Source organism: Lingula anatina, chromosome 3, assembly GCF_051362555.1.
Source record: "Lingula anatina isolate TDL-2025a chromosome 3, LinAna3.0, whole genome shotgun sequence".
NCBI lineage: Eukaryota > Metazoa > Brachiopoda > Lingulata > Lingulida > Lingulidae > Lingula > Lingula anatina.
Window position 1 is genome coordinate 1,212,714 of NC_141769.1, and position 14,950 is coordinate 1,227,663.

The window sequence follows — 14,950 nt, forward strand, 5'->3', positions numbered from 1 at the left end:
TAACTTTGTGAAGTGTCACGCTGCACTGAAGACAAGCAGGTTTGTATCTGTTTGCAGTAGGACCCGCCCTCTACATAGCTCCTTGATTGACGTAAACTATGCGACGACCCTGGATTGCAAGATGTCCAATAATTATGACTGCGATTAATGATTAACTATAATAAATCAAATATTAAGAAAAACATCTCAGTGTCTTCTTAGTAGTATGTATTATTGTAATGTCAGGGACGGTTTACACACCCCTACCTCTTTCCCATTACTATGTGATATTAATTTGGACCTTACCCCTTCACCGCGATAACCCGGCCCTGATATAACTGGTCGCACACCTAGCTGGTGAGATTAGAGACAACTGACTTCAGGGACATATCATCATGAAGCTGTCCCTTGTGGCATGTGTTTTACTTTTGTTAGGCTATGGTGAGTATCCAAATTATTTCTTATTCGTGTCTTGTCGTTAATGGACCTTTCTAAAAATCATCCTTTTAAATTGCAATCTTAATTTTTCTATTTAATTCCAGTTTAATTTACTTTATTTTAACCTTTTAGTGGTCTTGAAATTTAAAGATGTCTTTATATTTGATAAAAAATGAGCAGTTGCGGTGGTTTGTGGTGCTTTAAGTTATCCCAGAAGAAAAAGGTAATAAACAAGCTTTATGTTTTCCTTGAAAATTTACCCACGCACATGGCAAAGTTAATTTTGTTGGATAGTTTTCATGCTCGAAAAGATCAGTTATTTAGTCATTTAACATAAATTTCTCTCTCTCTCTCTCTCTCTCTCTCTCTCTCTCTCTGTCTGTTTATATTTCAACAAAGAAAACGTTTTCCCTCGCTTGGTTCCCCTAAAACAGTCTCGATCTCTCTCGACTTCACCTATCTCTTTCCTGGGACGTAAGAATGTGAAATTATTGCATATTTGTTAAATTCTGAACACATTTTAACACTGTTAAAATGATAACATGGTTGTTGCTGTAACTTGTGTTGACTGGTTTTCTCGCGGAGGTTAATATCAGTCAGTATATTCCAGTGTCATCCCAGGCCAGCGTGAGGATCGAGGTTGACACTGGCTCAGTGAGGTACTTCTCCAGTGCAGTGCCCAAGGAAGGAATAACCATCACGGTGAGTGGGAAACTGCACAGATTTTAACACATCCTCCAAGCTTTTCACCGGCGATATTTTGTATCTTTCATAGACGATGTCTTCTCTATTAATGTCGGGTAATACCTATATAGGTCGCTTTGTGTAACTGTTACAAACTAGTTTTAATGTGATTCATTGTTTGGTATGAGGACGGCGGGTTTAGAACATTACGATATCATCTGTTAAAAGAATATCAGTCTTAGTTCAAGGATGGAGGCTTTATAATGGCGATAATGAAAAAACAGTTTTTGGATACAGGTAATTATACTAAGAATAAAGTACACACAAGGCGTTTTATATAAAAACGAAAGGGCGAAAAACTTCAGTTTGCGAAGTGCTCCTTGTAAATACCCCCCCCCCCCCCCCTTTCTTTAACAAGAGCCTATGTTCTGTGGAAAAAAAATGAATACAGTATGTATAATGAATTTATTCGGATTTTGGCAGATTTTTTAATTGGAACCACTTTAACCCAATCCCTCCCTGAATTTGAGGAATTTTTTCAGTGGCATCCAGTCAACAAGTTTGAGGTAATTCCCACTGGCTTTGAATTTCAAGGCATTTTCAGTTTTAGCGCTTCTTTCAATTGTGGCTTCATCGGCTTTTTGCTTTTCCAAAATTTCTTGCTGGACATTACAGCAATGTGCAGAGAATTAGCCAGAGAAATGTCCATGAATATCTGGTGAATTCACTCTCTGTGAACCTGGTAGCTTCACGGAAAGTTACAGGAGAAGTTAGAGTCTGGAAAATGGATGCGAAAAAATATTACTGTAACCAAATTGGAAGGCGGCCAACAGTAACACATGGTAGATTCCAAACTGAGGTGAGCTAGTTCGGAACTGCTTGTCCCCATTCTCACAAATCACGAGCACGAAGAACGCTCTGTCACAGGGAAGTTCTTCCACATTTAGAGAGATAAATGGTTCATATCACTCCTCGTCCATGACGCGAAGATTAAACCCGTCTCCAATCTGACGATATAGAAACTTAAATATGGGACAAAACTTGTGCAAACGCTGATAAAACACGTGGGAGAATACGCAGACGAATGGCTGCCTTCTTTGCCAAGGACGCAGCTCATGCAGCTGGTCTTTAAAAAAACTGGGTTATTCTTGTCAGCCGCCTACACCTGCGTTCAGAAGTCCTTTGTCTTTACTTGTCAAACGACAGTCAACATCTGAAGGACAGATAACATATTTTCTTGACTGGGCAACTCCTTTTTACCACACCTACTCTTCTTCCCATCAGAGAAATCCGATATCTAGTTACCCATTTCATATCTGTTATATACACTTTTGGAAGTTTATCAGTTCAAAAAATAAGTTTGGTGTTAATTTAAGCCACAATCTGATCACACATTTCGACAGCTGACAAGTGTTATATGTAAAATCAAACAAGTCAGATTTGATGATCAACTCCTGGGCGATAATGATAAAACTGGTATCTGTTATTTAGAATATGACGTCAGTACAGTAAGTCAAGAAACCCATCAATCGTGGGTGACGTAATAGTTTATTTTAGATCTATTTGATCAGACATGCTTCTGAGCACGGTGGACATTTTGCGGTGTCAATATTTTCATAATTTTTGTTCTTAAACTCATACAGACTATTAACCAATTCACTTACACTTAAATGTATGAGAACATATGGGTAAAAAGAACTAACTTACATTTAACAACATCAAACGTACCAAAATAATTACGATCATGATTTTCAAATTTATTAAAGAATTGCCGTATTCCCTTCAACCCCTCAGGTAAGGTCTATTCAGGGCACAGGTGTCCTATATTTCTCCACACAAACCAGGACCCCGGGACCGACCTCCAATGAGGGCAAGGTGGACCTCGCTAATGGCACGTCCCATCTGGTCTTCATAGACGGGAAGGGAACAGACGAGATCCACGGCGCCCTAGCGGCTGTGGACTCCGGTGTGGATGGCAGCGGTGATGGCGCAGACGATAAGGTCATCATTGAATTACAGGCGCAAAATGGCGACCACAGACCAGGTATGACTTTATTAATTGATTAATTGATTGATTTAATTATTCAATAGAATTAAATTCTATTTTTTTCCTTTTAAGAGCTTGTCCACGAGAGAACCAGCCCAGGGTGGCAAGGTGGGGGTCAGCGGATTTCAACCAAATTTGTTGTATGGAGGCATATTAGGAAGTTATTCATGAGTTAGGAAGGAATCCCAAAAATATCCTTTCTTCAGAGAATTATAGCCTATTATAAGCCATGGCTTATGTAGCCTCTTTGAGACTCCATTTTTACCTTGGAAAAATAATGATATATTTTGTGTAAATTAAACAAAAATGGAGAAAACTAAAAAATATTAGACCTTACAATCATTGAAAACAATCATTTGGCTTGCCACAGATATATGTAGAATTCAGATAAGACCCTGCTTGGGCGAGCCACACCCATTTATAACACCCCTCCCCCCAAAGTCCAATTTTGATACTACCATCTTTAATTGCATATATCTCCATCTTCACAGGGTTTACAGCTATAAAACTGCATGAATATTTTAGGCAGATATGGGTCATTCCAAATCAAGTTTCAAAAGTTACTGCTGTATTAAAACAGGTACTGAAAAATACCTCCAAAGTTGGCCATTTTTAAGGCAAAAAATCATGGTGGATTCATTCAAGTCTATGTAGACGATAGGTTTGATTAATTTATTAAACCATTTTGCTCTACAATGATGTTACTAAATTAATAGGGCTGGTGAACATGGAAAGTGGGTGTGTACTAATGAATATCAGGTCAGTAGGTCAAGGTCACTGGGCTTCATATTTGTAAATTGCCATATATGGACTTCTTAATTTATATGGACAAAAAATTAAGAGGAAATAAATCATAGATTCTGTTACTTTGGATAGGCACTGGCAATTAACTTGAGAGTTTACAAGATAATTTTAATATATATATATATTTTTTAATATCATCAATTTGGTGAATACAAATTAAAATCTTAGTTTAGTAGCGATTTCTTTTTGGTGCAATATTTATCATATAGAGATCAGGATATGCCATAGTATTTATGATAGCAAAGCCAGAACAAATCTTTTTCAATTATCAAGAGTTTTTTTTTAATCATCCACACCACTTTTTGGTGACTATTTATGAGCATACAGTAACTAAAAAATTATTCAATTTAGTTTATTGTTGTCTCAGATGAATAATTACAAATAATAAAAAAATCACAAAATTATAATATAGCAATACATGCAAAGCAGTGCAACATTAGTTGTGATCATTACAAACTATATCATAATGTAGCAAAACAAGATAATTTTCTATTCAAAAAGCAAAACTAACACAACCGCAAAATATATCCTGGTGTTATGAAACATCTTTGCAGTTTTGTATCAAACATTACAGCTCATAACATCAAAGTTTTTAATACACTCAAAAATAACTGCCGATTTTTTCTTCCTGAATAGTCTGTAACCCTCCTTACTGACATTTCAATCTCATCTTCATGCTCACAAATGCTAGGTTCTGCTGGCCTGTTTCTTGTGCCCTTCTAAACTCCTTCAGTAAAAACTCCTTTACTTTATTTGAATATAGTTTCAAAGGTTTAGAGGACTTTAAAGCTCATCCATTGTGTAACTCAGTGAGATATTCAAGAGGGTGGAGTTCTCTCACAGCTGATGTGCTTTAAGTTTTTCTTTAGTCAGATTGTTGGCCCACTAGACTTTAATTTGATCAAAAGCTGTTTTTTTTTGGCACATTTCATAACTGTGGTCTAAAAAAGGACCTTACAAATACTCTTCAGTCTTAGTAGCAAAAGATTTCAGAGAAAACTTCTCTGGACAAGAAAAAATTTCCCTGTTTGTGATCTTGCTTGGTATAGTCCCAGTTGGCATATTTGCCTCAGAAAAACCCAAATTAACTTTAACATCAGTATCACTCATGTTAAAACTGCTCAAGGAAGGAAGACACCTTTTCTCATGTTGTAGGAATCAAGAAAGCTAAATTGTTGTAATTGGACACTCCAGTCCACGCAGGTTTGGAAGATGTCTGTCTAGCTGGATGTAGAAAATGGCTCCAACTGCAGAAACTAGGGCCTCATGCATCTCCTCAGCATTTGTTATATTGTGGCTTTCATTTACATACATGCCTTTTTACAACAGCCATCATTTCCACACTAGTTTCAGTTTCTGCAAGACTTTGGACTCTTTTGCTGACCATAAGATCACTGTGTGTCAAATAACACTTCTCAAATATGCCTGAAATATAAATATAGCTTACTATAGACACATGAAAACACTTATCTGAAAGTTAATTGATACATTGATGAAAAATAAATTATTATCCCATTTGTCCATGTTTTATAAGTAAGGCATGGTTTCGAATATTAATTATGATGAGCCTAGCAATTTTGCCAAGACCAGCCCTAGCTTCAATCTAATTCCAATTGTTACCCTTAAATTTATTTTACCCAAGTACCATTAAACCTACATAAATACCCACACAAATATAGCTTAAAAGATAAAATTATCACAGGTCCTTAGGCTGCAATTTCATTATTTGAAAGGGGGCATTTTTCTTTTTAAAAAAATGGAGCGTTTACCATTAAAAAATTACACCTAGATCCTTTTTTCTGAGTGAACTTTTTTTCTGGATTTTAGCCTGTATTAAAATACAAACAAACCCGTTTCTTACCTGAACCAAGTGGCATCAGTATATTCAAATGGCTTTTTGTCTACACTGACATCTGCAAGTTAATCCCATGACATATTTCGTTATACTACTTATAGGCTCGTTTTCCCGTGTGGATGGTTTCCAGCACAAACCAAGCCCATATCCCAGTGCTGGTCACATGGTGTAACCCATTTATTCTCCCAAAGATACTTGAAAAAGTCCAATTGCTGTCATCGGATACAAAAGAATTCACACCTGACAAGAATCAGTGTGCTTTCGTAACTCACGCTGTTTTGCTTCACGTAAACGCGACGAAGATGACTGTTAATATCTCTGTTGCAATTTTTCAATAGACTACATGTTTTTTTATATCTGTAGACAGAGTATAAACCACATGATATACGACTTCGTTGAGGAAGATTTGTAAACAAACAGTCAGGGGTAATCCTAGAGAGGGGTAAGAAACGTCCATTGTTCTCGTCAGTGAGGCTAACCGAATTCAGGGTATGTACGCACAGACAGAAAACCATGTATTGTGGGAACGTTACTAATGAAGCCACTGGTAGTACCAGTAGATATCAGTCTGTAGTCTAGAACAAGCACCTCGTTGACGAGTGAACAGTTGTCAAAAACAAAAGACCCAGGTGTGGTAGTTCGACTACTGTTCGTGCGTGCCGCAAAGACCAAGCCTAATAGCCCCTCAAGGTCACAAACTAATATCCGGTGCTGAAGGTTAGGCTCGTCATAATCATATAAGTAGCGCGTTTCTACCCCCTGAAACAGTCTGCGATTTCCGCCATGTTGGATAATGACGCTGTGTTGTTCTGACGTTAGTACATTAGTTTCACATGGTTTTAAAATGTGTTAGATGCTTGTTTTAACCAGAAAAAAATTAGAATAGGTAAAATGAAAATAAAAAGTGCAACTAACAGTGTTTTAAACCATTCGTTGACTTGAAAGAGATGGCTGAAGTTCAGTGCACCGATATACGTGTTCGGATATATTTACGAAAAATGAAGAAATTAGGTCATGTTCTATCTGTTACAACGGACAAGTTGTAGAACAGCAGTAAGTTTAGATTTCATGTATAAATAGATTAATGAGTTATCTGTTAGTCCTGAACACGCTTTACCCCAAAGACCTGTGAAGATGAAGATATTGTCAAAAATAGAAGGGGGGTGTTCAAAGCATGTGGTTTGTAGGCCTGAGAAAAACGCTTGGTTTGTTACCATGGAAACAAAGAGAGTGGAAAAAGTGTACATCATTTTAATCCCCTATCTTTAGGTTATAATATATCACCAAACTAAATCATTTGGTGACACCTGTATAAACTTTAAGGCCAATCAATAAAACCCTGTTTTTCAGAAGAATTTTTGGTTGATAAACCCCCCCAAATTGTCACTGGCCATATCTCTGTAAGTAGGGATTTTTTTCAGGAAATATTGCAGCCTCAGATATTGTTCATATAAAGGTTCAAACACACCAAATATGATGTAAATCCGTTCACCCCCACCTTGCCGCATTTTCTACATTTGGTTTGGTTTTCTCGTGGACACACACTTAAGTAATCTTTTATTTTTGAATCTAGAGGAATATTGAACATTTATATGAAGATATTTTGACATGTATCTCGTGTACAGATTTGCCCATAACAATTATTCAGTTGATGTGTAGTCACTTCTTATATAGATCTGTGTGCAAGCGGTCCCTGTCAAAATGGCGCCACGTGTCAAAATGGCGGTAACGCCTATAGCTGCACGTGCCCCGCGGGATTCCAGGGAATAAACTGTGAAATTGGTAAGTCACGTAAACAGATGCCACTGGAATATATTTTTCTTGATAAATTTCTATTTCTGAAATAATACTGCATTGTTTTTTTTATTCGGAGAAATCGAAAATCCTCCCCCATCACTGTCAAGTGTTTAAAAAGCTTATTTTAACCTGTGGAAATTTATGAAAAATATTGACATCGAAGGAATCTTTTCTTTCTTTTGCACACATATCTAAATCAAATTATTTACAAAAAATAATTTTGCATTGGCACAAGGTTATGAACTCTTAAAAATGACATCAATTGAAAAGTGACTAGTGACTTTTGTTTCTAGACATAAATGAATGTGACAGTTATCCTTGCCAAAATGGCGGGACGTGCCGAGACAGTGTCAATGACTACAGTTGTACCTGTCATCCAGGGTTCAAAGGGAAAAGTTGCGAGATCAGTAAGTGAAGCCATTGATCTCAGGAAACTGAAGCTAGGTTTTTTTTAGACTGAGCTTAATCTTTAAAAATACTCGGTGATAATAAATGCTTTCTTTTCGGACATTTTTCGTACACAAAAGTGAAAGAAATAACCATTTCTAATGATCATCAAGCGGGAAAAAAAATTCATGGCTTATACCTGCAAAATTTGCATCCGACTTGCCGACTAAATTTTCCAATTGTTTTTTTTTTTTTTTTTAGTCGTTTACAGAAAAGCTTAATTGTGACAAAATATAGTATATTGAAAATTTTGCCTCTCAGAAATGACCATAAAATTAATAATGTACATTTTTCTTTTTAGACATTGATGAATGTGACAGCGCACCATGTCAAAATGGAGGAAAGTGTCAAGATGACATCAACGGCTACAGTTGCATGTGTCCAGGCGGGTTCCAGGGGAAAAACTGCGAAATTGGTAGGTACAGAATTGACTTTGACAATATTGGAGATCTTTTCTCTTTCAAATTCAATGTTTGCAGGTACAGTGGCAAAGTATCGATGAAGATTCATTAATTTGGACAAGGAAAGTTAACAAATTGAAAATATCACATCCCAAGGTGGAGACAAAAATGATCTCATCGATCGTCGACCATGAGATTGCTTTAGCTGAGATCAGAATTTTCGATTTTGCTGTACACCGTGTGTCTTCAGGTCACCAAGCTCTACAGTTTTCTATACCTCAGCGGTGTGCTTGATCTAAATTTTAATAAGGCTCCGGGGTGGGTGGGTGTGTGTGTGTGTGGGGGGGGGGGGGGGTTAAGGGTGACTCTATTATATTACCATACTGTCAATGTCTCAAACTGGTGAACAACAGAAAACTGTTGAGCTCGATATGAAAAGAATTTTGTTCACATAGCAAGACTATAGACCTGTCTGCTCCAGCTTAGAGTTGGTAAAGAAAGTTTGTCAAATTATCATTATTTGTTGCATTTTACATTGAATACTCTTCGTATTGCCCAGCAAACTGCTGCACCTGTTTTTTTCTTTATTTGTTCATTTTTTGTTCATACATGTACACTGGACTGATGTGACCTATCAATAAATATGTGTATTTCAATGATATTTTACGTAATGTTTACATGAGCTGCCATGATAGAATTCTAATATAGACAATAAATGTAGTTTGTCAAAATTCTCCGTTTGTATTTTTTTCAGCCCCCACTTTCAAGAACCCATGTCAGTCATCTCAGTTCCAGGCCGGGCACCTGTTCTTTAAGCATCCTAGTGACAGGTCCAAATACGTCCAATGTGACCTATGGGGGAACATGTACATCGGGAGCTGCCCGGGTAACCTTCTGTGGAGTGAAGTCATAGACGCCTGCGTCCATCCTACACATCACGCCAACTTACTGGGAGGGCGCGGCAAGAGGCTGGCGGTCTTGTTCAATCCGTGTGCTATCAAGGCCAACATTGATGCCGGTCGCCTGTACCACCCCTATCCCGGTGACAAAGCCAAGTACATACAGTGTGATAAGGTCGGTAATATGTTCATCAAGGACTGCGCCCCAGGGTCGTGGTGGAACCAACAAAATGAGACCTGCGGTGATCACGCCAAGCCAGGACCAAAACCGTTCAATATCAAAACTACCACCCTTCCCCCAACCACCACCACTACGACCACCCCAAAACCACCCAAAAACCCCTGCACGCAAAAGAATATAGCAAACGGGGCTCTGTACCACCCATACCCCGGAGACAAGACCAAATACATCCAATGCGACCTCTGGGGAAGCATGTATGTGAAGCAGTGCGGTGCCGGTACTTGGTGGAATCAGAAAAATGAAACCTGTGTTGACGCCATCGCCGAGGCCCTGATCAAATACGGTGTTTTCAAGCCTGCTGTTCGTCTGGCATCCACTCCAACCCAGGCACCTTCAACCGTAAAGCCCATAAAGAACCCATGTACCCCAGAGAACCTGAGACAAGGCCTCTTCTACTTCGCGTATCCCGGTGACAAGACCAAGTTCATACAGTGTGACACGTGGGGGGTGATGACAGTGAGGACGTGTAGCGTTGGCACCGCATGGAACCAGAAGAATCAGACCTGTGCCGACGCTTTCGACGGGAAAGTGGTGAAACCTTTTGCTGCAGTGACCCAGCCCCCAACGCCAGCCCCAACAACCACACAGGCACCCACTACGAAGCCAGCAACCCAGCCTCCCATCTCTAACCCCTGTACCCCGCAGAACATCGCACTAAACAAACTGTTCTTCCCACATCCCTACGATAACACCAAGTACCTCCAGTGTGATCTGTGGGGGAACGTGTGGGAACAGAGCTGCCAACCGGGGATGGTCTGGGACCAAAGGTACGAGACCTGCGTTCCATCACCTGGCGGGCCAGTTGTGTTTAAAGTGACCCCTAGCACCGCGGCACCGACAACAACAACAACAACCACTACAACCACCACAACCACACCAAAGCCCACCACAACCACTACTACCACTACTCAAGCCCCAACCAACAAACCAGTCAAGAACCCCTGCACCGTACAGAACATTAATGCTGGTCGTATATACCACCCGTACCCCGGAGACAAGACCCGCTACATCCAATGTGACCTGTGGGGAAGCATGTACGTGAAGCAATGCGGTGCTGGCACTTGGTGGAATCAGAAGAACGAAACCTGCGTCGACGCCATCGCCGAGGCTGTAATCAACGGTATTGTCAAGCCCGCTGTGCGTGCAGTATCCATTACAAACCCCTGCACTCCAGACAACATTGCCAATAACATTTTCTACTTCCCATACCCCGGCGATAAAACTAAATACATACAGTGCGATAAATGGGGCAATATGTATGTCCAGAGCTGTCCGGCAGGATTGTGGTGGTTTCAAAAGAATGAAACCTGCGTCAGAGCTTTGCCTATGCCTGCTGTCATGAGAGTGTCCACCACCACCACCACAACCCCTGCACCACTGGTGAACCCTTGCACGCCGCAGAACATCGTACTGGGCAAACTGTTCTTCCCACACCCCTATGATAACACCAAGTACCTCCAGTGTGATCTGTGGGGGAACGTGTTTGTACAGAGCTGCAAATCGGGGATGATCTGGGACCAGAGGGCTGATACATGCATTCCATCATCTGCCGTTCCAGTTGTGTTTAAAGTGACCCCAAGCACCGCGGCACCGACTACAACAACAACCACTACAACCACCACAACCACACCAAAGCCCACCACAACCACTACTACCACTACCCAAGCCCCAACCAACACACCAGTCAAGAACCCCTGCACCGTACAGAACATTAATGCTGGTCGTATATACCACCCATACCCCGGAGACAAGACCCGCTACATCCAATGTGACCTGTGGGGAAGCATGTACGTGAAGCAATGCGGTGCTGGCACTTGGTGGAACCAGAAGAACGAAACCTGCGTCGACGCCATTGCCGAGGCTGTAATCAACGGTATTGCTAAGCCTGCTGCACGTGCAGCATCTATTACAAACCCCTGCACTCCAAACAACATCGCCAATAACATTTTCTACTTCCCATATCCCGGCGATAAAACTAGATACATACAGTGCGATAAATGGGGCAATATGTATGTCCAGAGCTGTCCGGCAGGATTGTGGTGGTTCCAAAAGAATGAAACCTGCGTCAGAGCTTTGCCTATGCCTGCTGTCATGAGAGTGTCCACCACCACCACCACAACCCCTGCACCACTGGTGAACCCTTGCACGCCGCAGAACATCGCACTGAACAAACTGTTCTTCCCACACCCCTACGATAACACCAAGTACCTCCAGTGTGATCTGTGGGGGAATGTGTGGGAACAGAGCTGCCAACCGGGGATGGTTTGGGACCAGAGGGTTGATACATGCGTTCCATCATTTGCCGGGCCAGTTGTGTTTAAAGTAACCCCAAGCACCGCGGCACCGACAACAACAACAACAACAACTACAACCACCACAACCACTCCAAAACCCACCACCACCACTTCTACCACTACCCAAGCCCCAACCAACAAACCAGTCAAGAACCCCTGCACCGTAGAGAATATTAATGCAGGTCGTATATATCACCCATACCCAGGAGATAAGACCCGATACATCCAGTGTGACCTCTGGGGAAGCATGTACGTTAAGCAATGCGGTGCCGGTACTTGGTGGAACCAGAAGAACGAAACCTGCGTCGACGCCATCGCCGAGGCTGTAATCAACGGTATTGTCAAGCCCGCTGTGCGTGCAGTATCCATTACAAACCCCTGCACTCCAGACAACATTGCCAATAACATTTTATACTTCCCATACCCCGGGGATAAAACTAAATACATACAGTGCGATAAGTGGGGCAATATGTTTATAAAGAGTTGTCCGGCGGGACTGTGGTGGTCCCAGAAGAATGAAACCTGCGTCACCTCTGTTCCTACGCCTGCTGGCATGAGAGTGTCTACCACGACCCCTGCACCACTGGTGAACCCGTGTACCCCGCAGAACATCGCACTGAACAAACTGTTCTTCCCACACCCCTACGATAACACCAAGTACCTCCAGTGTGATCTGTGGGGGAATGTGTGGGAACAGAGCTGCAAATCGGGGATGATCTGGGACCAGAGGGTTGAGACCTGCGTTCCATCCCGTGGTCGCAGGGCGGCAATTTTTAGCCATCCTTGCACTCCTGAAAACATCAAGGCAGGCAAGATGTTCTTTGCCTATCCCGCTAACAAGTACAAGTATATCCAGTGTTCCATTTGGGGCGGACAGTTCCTAATGTCTTGCGGTGCAGGCACGTGGTGGAACCAGCTGGGACAGACATGTGTTGATGCCGCCTCTGAGGCCCTCATCATCGCCAGCCATGGAAAACCAGCTTCGTGGGGCAGGACAACACCAGCACCGGGCACAACCAACAAACCCATCGTCAACCCATGCACCCCTGCAAATTTGGCGTTGAAGAACATCCTATTTGCACACCCATGGGATGCAACCAAGTACCTGCAGTGCGACCCACAGGGTATTATGTACATTATGAATTGCCCCAGGGGTACGTTCTGGAATCAGAAATACGTTCAGTGCTCGTCCAGCATTGGAGACCTGGTGGGGAAATCTACGCCTCCACCAAAGACAAATCCACCCTCCACGGCCCCACCAACCACTACACAACCACCAACCACCCAGCCACCAACCACTACTCAACCACCTACAACAACCCAACCACCTACAACCACCCAGCCACCGACCACCACTACTACCACCCAGCCACCAACCACCACTGAAAATGTAACAACTGTGCCAATTACTACGATGCCTCCATCAACCACCGGACTCCCCATCCCCAATCCTTGCACTCCAGAGAAAATAGCGGCCGGGATACTGGTTTTCCCGTACAAACCAGACAAATCCAAGTACCTCCAGTGTGACCTATGGGGCAAGGTGTATTTGGTGGAGTGTCCCAAGGGAACTCAGTGGAACCAAACAGCGGAGCAGTGTTCCGGCGGCGCCATCACCCGTAAAACCTTCGGTAGTGGTCTGAGGACCACGTTGGACAACCCGTGTACCCCTGAAAACATCAACGCCGGCAAGTACTACTTCCCCTACCCGGGTGACAAGACTAAGTACATCCAGTGTGACCTCTGGGGAAATATGTACATCCGGAACTGCTCCGAGGGGACCGTGTGGAACCAGAAGAACGAAACATGCGTCCAGGTTGACCCAGATCAGCCAGGAGCCAGTGTTAAAACAGACAAGGTGAAGCTCATCCCGCTGGCACTTAATAACCCCTGCACTCCAGGCAGCGTCAAGTCCGGGCACGTGTTTTACGCCCATCCTGATCCCAAGATGTACATCCAGTGTGATCGTCTGGGAAACCCCTTGCTTCATCAATGCCACAGTGGCATGAAGTGGGACGACACACAGAAGCGTTGTGTTAGTACCAAAAGTGTGGTCTTCATCAGCGGGGCGTAAATCAGTCCACAATCTTTGACTTCCCACGACTTTACCAACACCAAACCTTGATTTCGTATGTTCTTAGTTTAGAATTCACAAAGTCTTTTCATGGCTAAAATAAGACCTGCTGTATGTGAATCATGCACAACTTTTATCTGTGTAGTATTCTCGTCTTCATACGCAATTTAATGTACATGTAGTTGATATCTTCGATGAGAAATCTTTATTTTTGTTTACGAGACTGTCGTTTATATATCAAATAATCATAATCACCTGCTTACACAGTGTATATCACCTGACAGTTAAATGGGTTCAGTGTAATTGATTTGTAGAGACTTTTCACACTGCGATTCACTGATTACACGTCAAAGGAGACGATAACACCGTTGTATTTTGTGATTGAAATTTAAGATTCCCAAAATAAATGTAAAATGCACGAAATTATAGTTGTGATCTTTTACATCTTTATTGCATCAGCGTGTTTTATTTCCAAGTTCTTATTGTAACAATCGGTGCTTTAAGTGTTCCATAATATATGCCAGTGGAAATTTTCATCGCAAAAAATCCGTATTTTTAAGATAATTAAATATAATTTGGTAGACTGATAACTAATGAATGATAACATTAAATAATTCTCGAAGGTGGAAGCTCAAAACCTTTTTCTCAACCAAGATTATGACAACAAAACTGACGGATAATATGAAATATGGATTTTCCTTCACTGTTTTACTAAACTACGACAAGTTCTTATTGAAGATTAAAAATCTAAAAAAAGGGATGCTTAAAATATGCGATATGGAAAGCAACTTCTTAGACTAATGATACTTGTATTAGATTTTCTCAACTTACATTTTCTCAACTTAGAGCACTTGAAAAAGCGGTGAATACTTAAAAGTATGCATAGATATCAATGCAGAGAGAAGGCGTATAGCGCAAGATATTATGTTAATTTCGTGTACAAATAAGAGAATTGTTAGCAAAAACATTTTCAGTTCTAAGAACTCGGAA

The 14,950-nt window shown here is 41.5% G+C and overlaps 1 protein-coding gene and 1 long non-coding RNA gene across 3 annotated transcripts; one reads left to right on the top strand and one right to left on the bottom strand.

Moving 5' to 3' along the window:
* The first annotated feature begins 68 nt into the window (after positions 1–68).
* On the top strand, positions 69–14,383 carry LOC106175385 (uncharacterized). 2 transcript variants are annotated; one of them, XM_013557349.3, is made up of 7 exons: positions 84–420; positions 1,028–1,119; positions 2,896–3,145; positions 7,482–7,589; positions 7,898–8,011; positions 8,353–8,466; positions 9,207–14,383. In XM_013557349.3, the coding sequence occupies exons 1-7, from the start codon at positions 375–377 to the stop codon at positions 13,958–13,960; spliced, it is 5,478 nt and encodes a 1,825-aa protein (XP_013412803.2). In that variant the 5' UTR covers positions 84–374; the 3' UTR covers positions 13,961–14,383. The 2 variants fall into 2 exon arrangements, with proteins under 2 accessions (XP_086865614.1, XP_013412803.2); XM_087009488.1 differs by lacking the exon at positions 7,482–7,589 and having other exon boundaries at positions 69–420.
* On the bottom strand, positions 4,284–7,470 carry LOC147762769 (uncharacterized). Its single transcript, XR_015333565.1, has 2 exons — positions 5,814–7,470; positions 4,284–5,377 (listed from the first exon to the last, which is right to left on the bottom strand). It is a non-coding gene; the product is annotated as an uncharacterized LOC147762769 (long non-coding RNA).
* Positions 14,384–14,950: the final 567 nt, after the last annotated feature.